The sequence below is a fragment of the Nannospalax galili genome, unplaced genomic scaffold (assembly GCF_000622305.1).
Source record: "Nannospalax galili isolate Female #2095 unplaced genomic scaffold, S.galili_v1.0 scaffold2527, whole genome shotgun sequence".
Lineage (NCBI taxonomy): Eukaryota > Metazoa > Chordata > Mammalia > Rodentia > Spalacidae > Nannospalax > Nannospalax galili.
In genome coordinates, this window is record NW_008356852.1 from 138,704 (window position 1) to 156,203 (window position 17,500).

Consider the following 17,500-nt stretch of genomic DNA (forward strand, 5'->3'; position numbering starts at 1 on the left):
CTGCAAACAGTAAAAATCATTGATTGTCCATACATAACACAAAGAAAATAGAAATAAAGAGTGAACTAGGGAAATATTTTCAGCAGATATCATGTAAAAATAAATATACCCACATTTATTTATTTATTTGTTTATTTATTTATTTATTTTTGTCTTTTTGAAACAGGGTCTCCCTGTAGCCCCTGCTGGCCTGGAGCTCACTATGTAGAGCACGTTGGTCTTGAACTCACAGAGATCCCCCTGCCTCCGCCTCCCAAGTGCCGGGTCTACAGGCGTGCACCACCACACCCGGCTCAACATACCAACTTTTAAAAACCACTTAAGCCCTAACAGATGACCAGCAGCTCACAAAACCAGCTCAATAGTCTTGTAAGCATGAGAAAATATTTGATTTTATGAATGAGAAAAGAAAAGCGATTTTTTGCCTGCTCAATTATAAAGATGATACTTTTTCAATGAGTGACTGGTTGTACTTTAAAAAAAAACTGCAGAAGCAATTTTAACAATTAACATTTAGAGGCATCATGGTGCTCCAGTCGCTCAGGAGTAGCAAATCTGGGCTGGATTTGATGGCACAGCACAGCCAGCATGTGGCCCGGGGCAGGCTCTGTGCACCATGAGCACTGGCTGTGTGTGCAGACCTCACAGAATACCGTCTTTCCAACTGAAGCTTGAAAGCCTTGGTGCCCATTTGTTCCTACTTCTCGAGTTAGAGCTTCTTGAGATGTATTTCCCACAGATGCGGATGAGTACAAATATTTAGAAAATAATTTGTAGGTCGGTCTGGAGCTATAGGAGCTGAGGGTTAAAAACCCAACATCAACCAATTTAAACAGCCCAGCTTGCTTCAGTACTCTCTTATAACTTCACAGAGTTGGTGGGGGGTGGATAACGAGGCATGGTTCCTTCTGGTGTGAGGCAGTTCCGCTCAGGGGCTCACTCAGAGGCTGTCAGGAAGCCATCTGGCCACCCTCATTTGCAAGGCTCTCTGTTGTAGCACCTTCCCTGTGGTCCTCCATGTTAGAGGCATGAACACTGGCTCACCACTGAGCTCAGCTTTCCCACACACACAAGGAAATCCTCCTGTAAATACCTGGGTGTGAAGTGTCTGTGGAGACGATACTTATATCTTGTACATTTAAAAGATCTGGAGAAAGGACAATCGCTTCGATTTGACATTTTTCAGCCTGATTCAAAAATAAATAAATAAATGTTTTTTGAAAATGACAATTTGTCTTTTTACTTGTAGGTAAAGGAGTGAGAGAAGTTAATGACACAGTTACTAAAACTCCAGGTTTGTATACCAGAACAGCTATAGCTTTCAATCAAAGTGATTTGTTCTCTACCCTGTACAATGAAACACTTTTTAGAATTTAAAATCTGAATCCATTGGTCCATGGGAATGCACCACATCTGTACAGACTTCTATGCCTTTCTCCCCGTGGCTTCTTAGTGGAGTGGTAGCATTGAAAGGAAGACTTTGTTGTGATCACACGGCTTCATTAGAAGACACGTTGGGCACTTTGACCCACTTGTGGTATGATGGAGAGCCTTATAAATAGGGTTGCTATCCCCTGTCCTCAAGGGAAGTAGCACACACAAGGCATTTGACAGCTTAAGTTGTTATTTGAGCAGTTCAAATGTGGAGCCCTATTTTTTCCCAGTATCTCCATAATTCAGGCATCCTCTGTCTTGTAGATTGTGGGTTATGGACTTTTATGAATGTGTCATGTGGAGAATGCAATAGACAGCGTGTTGTTCCTAAGGAAAGCTTCCACCACTGAAAATCAACCACATAGTGGATCTATGTTGGAAATTTGGGTGCTAGTTCTATAAATAATGTGTCCCCAAGTTATTTTTTTCTTTAAACACAGAAATATCAACCTTTCTAAATACTTCAGGTTATTTGGCTAGTACTTTCCTTATTGGCTTATTGGACATAAACTCTTCTTCAAAATCAACCTGTAAGTGTATTTATGATGCTGATAATTCAGAACCCTACTCCTATAATTCTCAAATGAAGAAATAGCCTACAAGTGGGATTAAGGGAATTCTCCAATCTATACATGAAGAGTAAAAATGTGTTTTCATTGTTTTATTTAAATATTACAATCAATGACAAAGTTCAACACTTTACAAGGTAGTATTTACACCTGTGTAAGGAAACATGATATGGTTTTTAAATTTTTTTAAATTTATTTTTATTTTATGTGTATGCGTGTTTTACCTGCATGTATGTAAGTGCATCTGCGTCATGCAATTCCATATAAGGCCAGAAGAGGGCGTCAGATCCCCTAGAACAGGAGTTAAGGATGGTTTTTAGCTGCCATGTGGGTGCTGGGAACTAAACCTGGGTCTTCTACAAGAGCAGCCAGTGTTCTGAACCACTGAGCCCTCTCTCTAACACCATAGTTTTGTCATTGCAATTGTTATTATGATTTTTTCCTCTTGATTTTTATTTGCCTATTTTGTGTTCCAGATGTTGAAATAACTACAGATACCTTCTGCAGGTGCAAACATTAATGTCAACTTACCTTCTGTCCTTCTTTCTGAAGGGAAATGCTAGTTAAATTGCATCTTGGTCAAGGAAGTAACTCCTAACACAGCTCTGCTATCGGGTCCTTGTCTTGCTCCTACACAGGGCAAACAGTAAGGGAGATGAATTGAGAAGAGCCCCCAAAGGATGACATCTCCGTGACTGATGAGCACAGCTCAGTTCAGCCAAGCTGCTGTTAGGCCCTTGGTTCTCACCCCCTCTACCAGCCAGGGAGCCCCATCATGGGGATGCATCCACAGCACTGGCTCAGAGCTGGCCCGCACCCAGTGATGTCCTCTGCTGTGTATGCAGATTCCAGTAGGGGAAGTGGCTACTGTAGGGACTGCCGATTTTAGTAGCAAAGTATTTTAGGGTTTTCAATTAAAATGGGTTTCTCTGTTAAGGCTGCTTGTAAGTATAGATATTTTCTGTTGAGTATAAGGATCTTAAATACTTTTGTTGATATATCATCTTTAACTGAGTTATTTGTATTCCATTCTCTTTTAATGGTTAGCTGGGTCTACCCAAAGCTGCAGGAAGCCACCAAACGCAGTTCTCTGTTAAGGATTCCTTGGCTAGTCTGGGTTCTGCTGGCTATGCCTGTTTAGTGAAATGGAAAAATAGTCACTAGGAAAGAAGACAGGACATGGATGTGGGCACAGTTGCACCTATGACCTCACCTCTGTCATTTCATTGGGCTTGCTAAAAATTATATATTTTACACAGAAATGAATATTTCTACCCAACAGCTCCAACCGTGTGCTGTGATGCCTGTTCTCCACAGTGGATTCTGCCTGATGTGAATTTACGGGGAGTTGCACTGTTCAATTTCATATTATCAATATTAGATTATCAAAATGTCAGGATTTTATATATGACTACTACCAGGGGTACGAAAAATAAGTTTAATATGATTACTAAACCCTGAGAATTAAAGAATATATCTCAACTCCCTTTGTGTGTGTTCCTGTGGTAGAGAAATTTTATTTTCAAAGGACCCTCTGTCTTTCATGCCTGCAATTTAAGGAGCATACCCAAAATGGACAGTTGAGATGATTGTAGCGTCCGTATTTACTAATTCTAGGCTATTTGCCCCACAGAAGTAGATGTAGATAGCATAGGAGAGATGGGTTAGAGAGGGGCTGCTTGCCCTTGCCAAGTGGCTTTCCTGGGATGAAGGCCATCTGCCTTCATAAGCCTGGCACCACCTTGTGCTTGGAGGTACCAGGTCGTGGAGATGGACTGTGATGGAGGGCCATGTCACGTCTTCCCCACCAACTTGGTTTTCTGTGAGCAGACCTGGGCAACTGTGGTATAGCACTGGGGAGACAGGCCTCGGCTGAGCACATTTCCCACTGGGCATGATAAAACTAACAACGCAGTCGAATCAATTTGTGGAATTCTCCAGCCCTGCCATGTCTAATGAAATCAGCATGCCCACGCTGTTCAACCACCTCCCAACAGACAGTGAGTCCCCAGGCCTGCCCCACCCTCGGTCTCCTCACCCCTTCTGAGTTGTGCACACACTGAGGGGCAGCGCCCCGGGTCCTCCTCAACGTCACAGTGCCCTTAGCTGTGCTCTCTCACTGGGCAGTTGAAGGCCTTCTGTGCTTAAAAATGTCTAGACTCCTGTCTGTGTGTTAACGCTGGCCTGTCCCCTCTTCCCCACAGTTCCTTCTGATGTGTTTTTCGTCAATTCCGTGTGGAAGGGATATTATGAATATTTAGGAAAAAGACAGCCAGCGACTCTCACCGTTGATTGGTTCAACGCGACGTGCAGCAAGGTGAACGCGACCTTCACTGCAGCCTCCCAAGTGCAGATAGAGCTGACAGGTATGTGATGTGATGTTTCATGGCACTCACGGGTGTGGCTCTTGCTAAAGGTGGTGCCGGCGTCACCTGGCCCGCACTGAGTCTTCTTAGAGTGCTCATAACCACAGTCTGTTCCTGTTCGCTCTTCTTTCTAAAGATTGTGGAACTAACACAGAAAAGTGCATTTTTTTAAGCGTTATGTGCACGGCATATTAAATGACGAACTTGCCATTTACAGCCGGAGCTGCCTGGCTCCAGATTAAATTGTTTCGCTCTCTTGGCTCTTGACTCACATGCTCCCAAATTAGTAAGATGACATCAGCAAAAGGGCAGCTCTGATTTATATGTCAAATATGCTTTAAACACTGTATATATGATACCCTTTTCATTTCAACATAGATGCTGTGGTGTACGAACTCTTATCCTATGCCTTTTAAAGAAAAATTAGCTTAGAAAGAGAAAGAGCTAGAAAGAGAGACAGACACTCTGAGGACAAGCCCTGTTGAGCAACGGACTGAGGGAGGCTTTGAGCTCAGCTGTCTAATCTCAGCCCAGGCCAGTAACTGATAAGCACAGTTACCATCATGTGCACATCTAGTGATAGTTTGAGGGGGGATTGATTCAGATAGTGTTAAGACATGGCTTCCATATACCTCATGACATAGACCAGGCTAGCCTTGAACAGGCAGTGATCCTTCAGCCTCAGACTCCCCTGTGCTGAGGTTATAGACATGAGCCACCATGCCTAACTTCTAGTGGTATTTTTAATTACCCCATTTCTTATAATGACATTATTTTTCCTGTATCAACTTGTAAAGCCCAAGATTCTCTTGAATGACTTCGAAGAAGCAGTCCTAAGTCCGAATGCCAATAAACCACAGATCCCACCCTCTCCAAGGTTCTCATTAGTAGACCATCAGATGATTCTTCTTTGGGGAACAACAAGTCAAGCCCCCACTCTTCTCCCCATAATGCTCTCCCTTGAATCCTTGGGTGGGGACACATCACAAAATAGGGTGCATGCCTAGGTTAGGGAAGCACAGTGTCCTGTTCGTAGATGGAGGTGGGGGTGTGTTTATGGACCCACACCCACTGGCACATGTTCCCTTACACAGAGCACCTGTGATCAAGTGAATGATTTAGATAGGGTTCCTAAAATTCATCATGTATAGAATAAATTAAGGAACTTTTGAACATTTGAATTCCTTAGAAGATCCCCAGCATCCATGTAAAAGCTCAACATAGTGGTGTGTGTTTTTAATCTAGCATTGACGTTGGAGACAGAGGGATTCCAGGGGCTCGTTGGCCAGAAAGGGGAATGCTCCAAAAGAATTTAGCCCTTAGTCTCTACAGTCTAGTGTCAGGAAGGCCATGATCTGGATCTAGGTGGTGTTTGAATCCTAGGAACACACAGACTTCCCACAGTGGGACAGCTGAAGGAATGACCAGTAGAAGAAAGGGAGCACTTTCATCATGAAAATCTCATCAAGATAGATTTTGCAATCTCCCTTGCAGCACACAGAAGTGGCTACAAGCTTTAGAGGTTAAGTGCACGGACAGAGATCACTGAGCTAGCTGCCTGTGGTGGTAAAGACACTGCACAGAAGGGGGCTCAGGTTCCTGCCTGGCATCTGCTGATGGAGCCCACTCCTAGAAAGAAAGGATTTGCTTCTCTAATGACTTGCGTTTCCTGTGGGACTTTTGCATGATGATTCTGAACCCTGTGTCCTCTCTGCTTGAGGAACATGACAGGTTCAACACTATTTGCCTAATAGATGTGGTTTGCATATTCACTTATTTCCTTTCTTGGAAGGACCCTAATTGCAGGTGCAAGGTATCCCCCATTTTCACCTCCTGTAGCTCTCTGGGCAGCACTTGGGTCATTCCTGTGCACAGTGCAGCTGGTCACTCTGCACACATCTCTGTGCTGTCCTCCTATGCTCCCCACCAGGAGGTTCTTTTCCTATGGATGGTGCAAGTCATCTCCACATATAGCTCCGTTTTGATTAGCATTTTGTTCTACTTTCCCTACATTGTCCTGTGTTCAGAAGCAAATAAAGTATGGGTGAGAATGTGGGCTCTTCCTATCAACAGAACTGAATGCATATTAATTTTATTCTTTTGATGGGATAATAGATTGAGTTTAATGGAGTGAGTTATATCTATTTGAGAGAAATTCATTCAAGAACCATGTCAAGAAATGGTTTTCCAGAGGAGAAAGTGCTGAGACTCAATCTTAAAATAAAACGTGTGTTTGAATGTTCTCCCATCTGTGGCTTGATCCCCACTGTACCTGTTCCTCATCTAATGGGTAAATAGCTGAGTCACTGACTTCCTGAACGGAGGGCTGACAACTCTGATGTTTTATCAGGAGTCTACAAGAAAGAGGAGGCCCACCTACTTTTGAAAGCTTTTCATATCAAAGGCCCAGCAGATATTTTTGTAAGCAAGTTCGAAAATGACAACTGGGGACTGGATGGTTATGTAAGTACTCGCCATGGGGTTTCCCACTTTGCATGGAGTTCCCTCAGTTCCAGGTCTGGGCAGAGGAATACATGGTCTTCTGAGGACTCTGGGCAAGGGAGACCAGGCCTGTCCCTCAGGAACTTAGCAATTGCATGGCAACAATGCCCCATCATTTGGTAATAACAACAACAAAGTTTCTGAAATGATAAATTAGTTGGTTCATAGTGAAGGCATTATTATTGCTGACGATGGACGGTGATCAGCCCAGGTTGTGCCCTGGTAATACCATAGCCTCACACCATCAGAGTGGGACAAGCAGAGACGTTCCAAGACCATCTGGTAAATGCTCAGAAAGTTCCAGTTGGCTCCCCAAGAGCTGCCATGTTTCGCTTGCTGTCCTTTGCAAGCTAGACACTTGTGTTCCGATTCACTGTCTCACAAGGAAACACCACCCCAGGATGCATCCCAGAAAACAGCTCACCAAAGGGAATTCACATAACTGGAGTAGTGCTTAGTTAACTCATGGTCATACCCTCAGGGAGGGTAGCTTCCATGTAAAGGAGTGAAACATGATCACATTGGGAATCAAAAGAGGTCATGACTGTTCTGTGTTGCTAGAAACTTAACTCTAGACTGTTCTTTGTTTACTTAACTCTGTTAATTTTACAATTTCAAGAATGAAACCATGCCACATAAAGAATTTGGGAAAAGTAAATATTAGACATGTGATATCCAAATCTGGGCTGTCACAGTTAGACTTGGGTAAAGTTGAGTTCCTTCATTCCTTCTTAAACAATGTTCCTCTGTCCCCTGCCCATCAGGTGTCCTCAGGACTTGAGAGGGGAGGGTTCTCCTTTCAAGGTGGCGTACATGGAAAAGACTTTGGGAAGTTCAAGCTGGAAAGACAAGGTAAAGGCACCAAACGTTTGTAAAACAAAGATCAGCTGAGCCGCCAAATGATCCCACTGAGAAGAAACAGGAAAATGACGAAAGACAGACAGAAGCAATGGAAGGGATCAGATCTTAGAACTGGATTAAACCAGGTTCTCTTGAAAAGCAGACACAGACAAAAAAAAATCCTAAAAATAATGCCATAAAATAACAGATATGTAATTAATATCATTACCACATCAAGAAACACTTTTAAAACAGGTGATTACTCAGTGGTTAAGAGCACTGGCTGTTGTTGCAGAAGATCTTGGATCGATTCCTAGATCCAGATGGTGGCTAACAACCATCTGTAACTTCAATTCCAGGGAATCTGATGCCCTCTTCTGACCTCTATGGGCTTTACACAACACAGGTGTACTTACATACATGCAGGCAATACACTCATACACAAAATGATAATAAATAAATTTAAAATAGGTGAAAAGGAAGAAAGGAAAATAAAAGTAGTTAAAAACAATTAGGCGGGGTGTAGTGTCACACCCTTTAATCCCAGGCTTCAGCACTTGGGAGGCAGAGGCAGGAGAATTTCTGTGAGATTGAGGCTAGCCTGTTCTAAATAGCCAGTTCCATGTCAGCTGGGACCACAGGGAGATGCTGTCTCCAAAACACAAAACACAACACAAAACAAAATCAAAAGTGGCTAGCCTGTCTATGAAAGATCTTAAAAAATGGGCAGCTGTGTAAAATAACAATGCAATATGGTTTTTAGTTGGCAAAGGATTTCTGTTTAAATGTTGACAGGGTAGGCACCAAATGTGTGACTTTAGTGAACAGGTGAGTGGATATTTAACTCAGCAGTCCTCTTTTGCCCAACAAATCCCTGTAAAATTTGTAACTGTGCAAGTGTAAGAACTGTTCTTTAAAAAGCTTTGCTTTGTATCAATCAAGAATATTTTCAAAATTTATAAATAACCTGTACAGGCCTGTAGCTGAGTGATAGGAGCATTTTTCCAACGCGGACAAGGCCCTAGGTTTAGTCCCCAGTAGTGCCAAAACAGAGAGAGAAGCAACTTGGCATGGGTGGCTCATGCCTTTAATCCCAGTGGTTGGGAGGCAGAGGCAGGCAGAACTCTGTGAGTTCAAGTCCAGCCTGGTCTACATAGAAAGTTCCAAGACAGCTTAGGCTATATATCAATACCCTGTCTCATAAAAATTAAATAATAAATAAGTATCCAAAAAAAGTAAAAAAGACACAAAAAACAGCTTTAAGAAATAACCTGGACATGTGTCGTGAAGGGATTGCTTCAATGTTAATTTTATGCAACAAATTATAGTGCATTGAACAGGAAGCATCTTTCTCAATGAATTTCCTTCAGGGAATGAGCTCTGACTGTTGGAGGTGGGAGATGCTCCTGACAGACATGCTCACACACGTTCTAGGCATGAGGCTCTCTTTCCTCCTGTTTACCCTTCTCTATCATACGACTGTTTTCCTGAGCCATTAAAAAGGAACCTGCAAGCAGGAAGTCGTCCGTTCTCCTCACACCTGCTTGCAGTTTTCGTAATGTAGGATGAGGCCTAACATTCTTGAGTCATGTCTGAAAATTCAGTACAGACACAAACACGCTGGTTGTTATGTTAAGAGGCACTGCCAACGCTTGCTTTGTGTGCATGTAAATTCTGCCCACATGGACATCCTGCTCATGTCTACCAACACGGAAGCTGAGAGGAACTTTTGAAATGAGATTAGCATTGTACCCCCTGAACAATACGAATTGCTTTACTAACTGCCATTTGTCATTACCTCGTTGGAGAGTAATGTTGCTGTGCAAGCTTTGATGCCAGCGTCCCCATGAGGAGGAAGTGAGTGTGGAGTTCCACGGTGATGACTGTTGCTTCTGGGAGCACTCACAGGCCATCGTCCAGATCCCCAGGGGCTGCAAAGGGGGCCAACTTGTGCATTACTGTATGGGAGGAGAACCAGGCTTAGAAAGGACAAGCCATCATAACACACTCTTTCCACCATTCCACATTCAGTATCTTAAAGAGAAGAACTTTAAATTGGTGTCAGCAAAAGCTGAGATGATATTTCAAACTGGGTTACATTATCTGGAGTTAATTGAATACAGCGAGCGCTCTATACTCACATTCATCATGGGTCCTGTTTTAATCTTGCTCTAGGCCAAATCCCAGCCTCCCTGTTCCCTTTCCTTTCCATTCCCACAGTGGCTCAACAGTCAGACACGTTAGTGTCAGTGAGCTGTGCAAGAGGCCCTGTGGATGTCAGGTTTTATACATCCAGTGAAATGATAGAAGCTATCCTTAAGTGTAGCAAATTTTCTTCACATTACCAAATTCCTTTTTAATGGAACAAAATAACAGCTTGCATTGACAAGTAATCTTTATTCTTCTGTAAGGATAACCTTATTGTCAGCAAAAACAATTTGCGTTAGAAAATAATTTGGATCCCAAGTGAGTCTCCCATTCAACTAATTAGAAAAGCCTGTGTTTTAGCAATGCCTCAGCAACCATCACTCATTTAAGATTGATGAATAAAACCTATTTTTTGTGTATAAAAATAACAACCTCCTAATTGTATCCAGTCAGTAGATAAACCAAATAAAGTGATTATGGTTGAATGCGTACTGAAGTAAGTTAATCTGAAAGACAACTCTAACATAGCAACTTCCACAGGAAACAGCATGAATTGGTTTCCACATGAAAAATGAATGATTCTCCAACACACAGAAAACGAGAGGAAATCTATAAATACTACAAACCTAATTTTCTTGTATCTAGAATGCATAAAGGATTCATAGCTCCATATCACAAACACTAATGACCGAGCCAACAACGTAGGGTTTGAGTACAAGTTGTTCAGATTATAGACTCAGAGATAACAAACCCAAGAAGTTGTTGAACATTGTCTTTCCCTGTTGCTGTGATAAAATACTCTGATAGAAACAGTTTAAGAGAGCGCTGTGACCAGCTTTTCCAGTTCAGGCCGCCGTCCATCATGGTGGGACGGCTCAGCTGCAGGATCTCAAGGAAACTGATCACACCTCATGCACAACCGAAAAACAGAGAGGAGTAAACTAAGGCCACTGCTAAGTTCCTTTTCTCCACTTTTACAGTCTAGGATCCCAGGCAGGGAGGGCACCACTCCCAAGCGGCATGTCTTCCTATCTCAATTAAAGCAATCAAGGTAATTCCCCACAGCCTGCCCAGAGGCTCACCTTGCAGGTGATTCTAGATCTCACCAAGCTGAGAACAGAGCAGCCATCACAAACAGGATTAGTTAATTGGTAGCTATCAATCAATACTACATGGAGACACCACTTTGCAGCCTCTATTACAGCTGAGATAAGAAAATAAATTCAGTGTTGCCAAAGAGGTGGAGGAATTGGAGGTCATACGTCACCAGTAAAACACGAAATGATGCAGCTGTCCTGGAAGCAGATTATAGTTCAGCAGAGTCAAACATAAAGTGACTACAGGCACAGGACTTCCATCCCTACTCGTACAGTCAGATCTGATGCCGGTTCATGTACACACCTGCCTAAGATGTGTCTGAAAGGAAACTATCCAAATAATCCATCACCTAGCAAATAAGGAGCATGGAATGTATCCCCACAATCGATGACATTCACCATCAGAAAGGAATAAGATACAGATACCCAGTATGACAGGGGTAGCCCGTGAGGCATGATGCTTGCTGAAAAATCTAGAGGGTTTCATTTACATATAATGCTTGTGACAGGGAAATCGCACAGAAGGGAACCTGACAGTCATCTTCAGGGAGGCGTACTGAGTCGATTCCCTGTGGGACGGAATCCTCTGCTTCTTGTATTCATCCTGAAGATGAATGGTAGATATTGCTCTGTTTAAGCATTCTGCAGTTCTTTCAAATTCAAATTCCTTTTATCTTCTAGATCCTTCAGTCTCTGATCCAGATCCTTCGAACCATTACCAGGGCACCAGCAGCGGCTCTGTGGCGGCCGCCATCTTGGTTCCTTTCTTCGCCCTCATTCTGTCAGGTTTTGCATTTTACCTCTACAAACACAGGTACTGCAGAAGCTCAGTTCTCAGTGTAACATGTTGTTTTAAGTAACAGCAGGCATACACTTGAACTCACATGTTCATGTATTTTATCACCATGCAACTAGCACTGAAAAATGCCAAAATTCTTTCTTATGTAGGAATACTTCGCTTCCAAGTTTTCCTGGTTGATAATCGACTTTATTTTGTTCTTCTTTATTTGATTTGTTGTGTTTTGTCAACAGGACATATCTAAGTAGTTAGCTTTAAAGGAACAAATGACCAGGCTAGCCCAGAGCATCAGAGCCTTGGGATGGTATCAGCCTCCCGGTAGAAGGTGCAGACGAATGGTTTCTATGGTCCTTTCTGCTCCACGATTCTTAGGTTTATATATTACATTGCTTCCTTCAACAACTTAAAAACTGAGTCTTCATGTGCATGAGCAGTCTATGCTCCACTCCTTGAAAGATGCTCTCATACCTGTTAACTTGAAGTGTTTAGGAATAAGGAGAATGAATAAACAAGCCCCTTTCCTTGGGGTTAACGTGCACACATACAAAATATTGTTTAAGGTTATGGACAGGCTAGGAATGTAGCTCAGTTGACAGAGTTTGTGTAGCGTATACAAGGCCCTGGGTTCCGTTCTTACTGCATACTTACAATCCTAGCATTCAGGAGGTAGAGGCAGTTGGATCACAAGTACACAGTCATCTTCAGCTACCTAGAGTTTGTGGCCAGCCTGGGCTACAGGAGACTATCTAAAACAAACAAACAAAAGTTCTGGAGAACTGAAAGTCCTCATGTGCATTCTTTCCATGTGGATAATGTATTTTTGTAAAAGTTTATTATATGTCAATCAGTCTACAATACTATTTTGAACAGTAGTGTTCCCTACAACTATCACAACTTTATGATCCCCAGGAATAAGGTTAATGCTTGTCAGGTATGTCAAATGCTTGTTTATATAATTGACATACATTCACTTAATCTTGGTTACAAAACAAAACTGAAGTGAGGGGATTGCTTTATAAAAAGATTGTAAGATGAGTATTGCTTCAAGCTCATGTTTCATTACTGGCTTGCAGGTATGTCTTTGCTTGGCTATATTCTAACTTTAAAAACAGGCCAACAGGCCAATGAGATGGCTCAGTGGGTAAAGGTGCTTGCTGCAAATGCTGACAACCTGGATTTGATTCCAGAACCCACATGATAGAAAGAACTGACTCCAGCAACCAGTCCTCCCATAGAAGTGCTCCACCTTTCCTCCCTAAATGAATGAATGAATGTTTGGCTGGACGTGGACCTGGTGCACACCTTTAATCCCAGCACTTGAAAGGCAGAGGCAGGTGGATCTTTGTGTGTTCAAGGCCAGAGTGGTCTATACAGCAAATTCCAGCCTGGTCAGGATCACACAGTAAAGACCCTGTCTCGGAACAAACAAACAAACACAACCAAATGAAAGAAATCTCAGACATATAACTGCTTTATTATTATTTATTTGGAAGAAAGAACCAGTCTATGCTCACGGGCCCTGGGAGTCTTCTCCATTCTTCCCAGATTTAGAAGTTAATGGATATAGATGCACTGATAATGAATATACGGACAGTCTATGACTCATGTCCTGACAGGAAGTGTGCATCTTCCCTCAAAGCTCTCTAGGTAGAATCCCATTCTTACGTTGACAGCATCAGCAGGGTCTTGCTCCTCACATTCACACCCATCCTTGTAATCCTCACCCCAGGACAGGACAGAGCAGTTCCCCCACCTTTTGACCCTGTCAGGTAAGTCAGGAGCCTCTGACCTTCTCTTAGTCTTGATCTCAGCTGGGCAGTTTCCATGTGGCAGAGAGTGAGGCCTCTGTGTGCCTCTGAGAGGAGGCAAACCTCCCTGTAAGTCAGTGTCCCCTGTCTTTGGCAGCCTCTGTAGACTTAAATGAGATCTGATTATATCTGAATTCTGAAATGGGTTTGCATGGGGCATTACAGAATATCATTGCTTCAGTCTGTAAACCCAGGAGCTTCCTGCAGAAGCTCAGTATTCGGGTGCCTCTGCCCACATGCAGAAGCATCAGCTAGCAGGGACATGATGAGCTGCCTCTTCTAGTGAGTATGACCTTCAGTTTCATTGTGATAGCCCCTTACCCCAATCTTCAGGAAGCAGAGCACTGCACAGCGTGCAGAGAGCCGCTCTCCTCTCTGACTCACCATGGAGCCCCTGTGTTGCATAGATCTGTGAATGCTTCTCTGCCATATGGGCACAAGGAACCTTTTGCAAAGCAAAAATGTGGAAAGCCAGAAGCCCAGCCCTTCACTCGGTGACTTTCTTCCGAGGGTCCTCTGCCCTGACTTTTCAGGTCCAGCAAGTAGAAACATTCCTTAATGAGGTGGCTGGGCAGAAGACCTGGAGTCCCTTTCCCTCCTTGTATAGTGGAAAACGATCCTCGGTCAGATCCCTGGTCCTGACACAGCCTGCCTCACTGAGACTTCTCCAGCCTCTGGCTGCATCTCCTCCTCCTCCTATGCAGGAAGCAGGACCACACTGGGTTCAAGTGACCAACGCCAGCCAGGCCTCCAGCCCATTAACGATGGGTAGAATTTCTTTGCTGACTTGTGCGGCTCAACATTTCCCAAATTCAGTGTTAATGGAGTGAGATTCTGTGACAGACACCCATTTTCTGAGAATCACATGCTTTCTGCATGTCATTTGGTTAATGAATACATGAAAAGTCAAGAAATCACACCAGAGAATGTTTCTTTACATGTGTTCTCAAGTGATACTTCTGCCCGTGTTGTGACCACATGAGCGTTTTCTCATGTGTTTTATTCTGAGATAAGGGGGAGTGCTGGCCAGATATAGTTAGGTCCTCCCTCCCTCCATCCCTCCCTCCCTCCGTCCCTCCTTTCTTTCCTTTCCTTCCTTCTTTAGTGTCTGTTATTTGCACACACACACGTGTGTGTGTGTGTGTGTGTGTGTGCTCTGTGTGTGTGTGTGTGTGTGTGTGTGTGTGTGTGTGTGTTCAGGCCAGAGGCTTATACTGGCTGTACTGGTCTTTTGTTCTTCACGTAATTTTTTGAGACACAACATCTCACTGAATCGGAGCTCTCTCCAGTTGGGCTAGGCTGACTCCCCAGCCCATCCACCTCCTCAGTGCTGCGGTCACAGAGGTGTGTGGCTGCATCTCACTTTTTTCTGTGGGTGGTAGGGTTTGAATTCATGTCCCCATGCCTATGAAGTAAGCCCTTTACTGACTTAGCCATCTCCCTAGCCCCATATTTAGATATTCTCAACCTAAAAATCCTCTAATCTTCTAAGCATGAATTGAGCATAGACGATTTCCTTTAACCACAAAGCCTGAAAACATTTTAATTATGAGTACAGGTTCATTTTAATAAAGGGGCTCATTTTTTTAACCAGCCTGAGAAAAAAATTACATTGCAAAACTAGCTAGCTTTCAGTGAATGCTGGTGATGGTGATCACTTAAGGTTTGGGTGGGGATCGCTGGATAAGCATCAATTTCACAAGGTAATAAAGACTGCAGAGGCTTAGCCAACGTCTTACCACTCACTGGTGATAACAGATGGATCTCCAGACCATACATCTCCCTGACTGCAGCCAGGAGAACTCCCCAGTTCCCAAGCGCATTCATTCAAAGCACAGCGAGTTCTTTGATTTTGGAAATTGTTTCCGTGTTTCAACTTTCTTCATAATCCCAGCCACCAATTTTCCAGAGTCTCAGCTGGGGTGAGGTGGCAGGTGTGCTCTGCCCCTCTGCTATCTTGCAGGATTACCTGCTGCCCTGAGGAAGCGGAGGGTGGGATCCAGTGGGGTGTGATCCCATTGTGGTCAGGGCTCTAACCTTACCTGCTCTCTCTTCCCTTCAGAACAAGACCAAAAGTTCAGTACAATGGCTATGCTGGGCACGAGACTAGCAATGGACAAGCTTCCTTTGAAAACCCCATGTATGATACAAACTTAAAGCCCACAGAGGCCAAGGCTGTGCGGTTTGACACGACTCTGAACACAGTGTGTACAGTGGTATAGCCCTCAGTGCCCCATAGGACCGATCCATAGCCATACCTCTGACGGACAAGCAGTAATCCTTCGGTGCCATATACCACCCCCTCTCCCCTTGCCTTGCTGCAGCAACCTCGACCATCGTCTGCTGGCATAACGCAGCGGGAAATTCTCAGTCGTGGCCAAGACTTCTGAGGATCAAATTGCAAAAGCATCTTCATCTGAAAAATGGATTCAAAAGCCTGGCTGCATCCGCTGGAAAGCGAGACCCTACGAGAAGTCCGCAGAGTCCGCAGACACGTGGTACTCAACGCCTCAGACTTTTGTGTCTCCGTGAGGCTGGATGCCTTCGATGTAGTCTTCTGAGCACATGGATGTGTCTTTCTGGTGCGGTGACAAAATGGTAACAACTTAATATGTGTTCTTTTCTGTTTTTTTAATTCCTTTACTTTTTAACCCCCCTGGACTTGAATATTCTACAAAGGAAAAGCCTTCCTGAAGAAATCTTCTGGAAAATGCACACTCCTTACGTACACTGGCTTCACTCTGCCCTGCCTGAGACACGACAAAGTCCGAGGACCTCTGGGCTCCTCTGAGCACCCATCACTAGGGATGTTTGCGTATCTCGAGGTCGGCTGTTCCGTTGCAGATTTTATGATGTACAACATTTTGCACTAGTATGTTACAACCGACTAAGAGTCTGATTTAAAAAATAAACTATTTACACAGGGTTTATAGACACGCTCCATTGTACATAAGCATTTTTTCATATTGTATCGTCAAGCTAAACATCCCACATCAGTTGGGTTGGAATGAGGTAAAGAATCCTGATACGGCATAGATTTTTAAAAGGGAATAGAGTATTGGTTTTTTTTAGCTACATTTATGTGTTGAATTCATTGTAGATGTCCAATGCTTAAAAGGAGGCCTTTTATTTCCTATGTTTTCTCCCCGTATTAGTCATGTCTATTCCACTCTAATCAATAGCAGGGATTTCTAGCAATTTCTATTTTCCATGTACAGATGTGAATAGTAATTTATTTTAGGTAGCTCATGAAGGTGTGAGTCTCAGCTCACAGCACAGTCTTCCCTTCCGCATCGTTATCTACTTGGCTCTGTCACATCACCCTCTGATTGATACTACATTGAAAGACTCAGAGGAAGCTGTTTATAATCAGAAGGGCAGGCCTTTCCTGGGAAGGAGGGATCCTGCATATCTTCATGATGATCTGCTTTACGGATTAATCGCCTTTCTTTTCATGCTTTAAAGTTCCTTGCAGAAAAATCATTGCAGTGATTTTCAAGTCCAAAATTCCTTATTGATAGACTATCCATTACAGTATAAATAAGATAGGTCACGAGCTCCGACAAGGATGAAATTAACAGCCTGGAGGGAAGAAGGGACATGTCTGTAAGAGTCAAAGTGAAGATCATGTTTATTTTTGTTTATATTTGTTTGATAAAAGTATTTTTGGAAAGATAATGCTTATTTTATTATTTGATGTTTCATACATAGTCCACATGGTGAGAACTACCCCTTTGCATAGCCCAGATTAACAGATGTCAGGGTGCCACGCTGGCCTTCTGTTTGCTGTCTGACCACAGTCACCCCTAGCTTTGAGACAGAAGCATCTGTCTGCTTGATGTTTTGATGCAGGACTTCCCCGTGAGCAGCTGAAAGGAGCCTTGAGCTAACAGCTCACTACTTTGGAAGTCTGTGTTCTGAGGGCTCCTCAGACCTC

The 17,500-nt window shown here is 43.4% G+C and overlaps 1 protein-coding gene across 1 annotated transcript in view; it reads left to right on the top strand.

Moving 5' to 3' along the window:
* Positions 1–17,500, top strand: part of LOC103751354 (CUB and sushi domain-containing protein 1) — a 144,169-nt gene that overhangs the window by 125,346 nt on the left and 1,323 nt on the right. The window contains exons 25-30 of the mRNA XM_008854744.1: positions 1,250–1,294; positions 4,208–4,369; positions 6,720–6,832; positions 7,636–7,723; positions 11,638–11,770; positions 15,626–17,500. The exon at positions 15,626–17,500 is cut by the window's right edge and continues 1,323 nt beyond it. Coding sequence (XP_008852966.1) covers positions 1,250–1,294; positions 4,208–4,369; positions 6,720–6,832; positions 7,636–7,723; positions 11,638–11,770; positions 15,626–15,785 — 701 coding nt within the window. The 3' untranslated portion in view covers positions 15,786–17,500. The remainder of the gene's footprint in view (positions 1–1,249; positions 1,295–4,207; positions 4,370–6,719; positions 6,833–7,635; positions 7,724–11,637; positions 11,771–15,625) is intronic.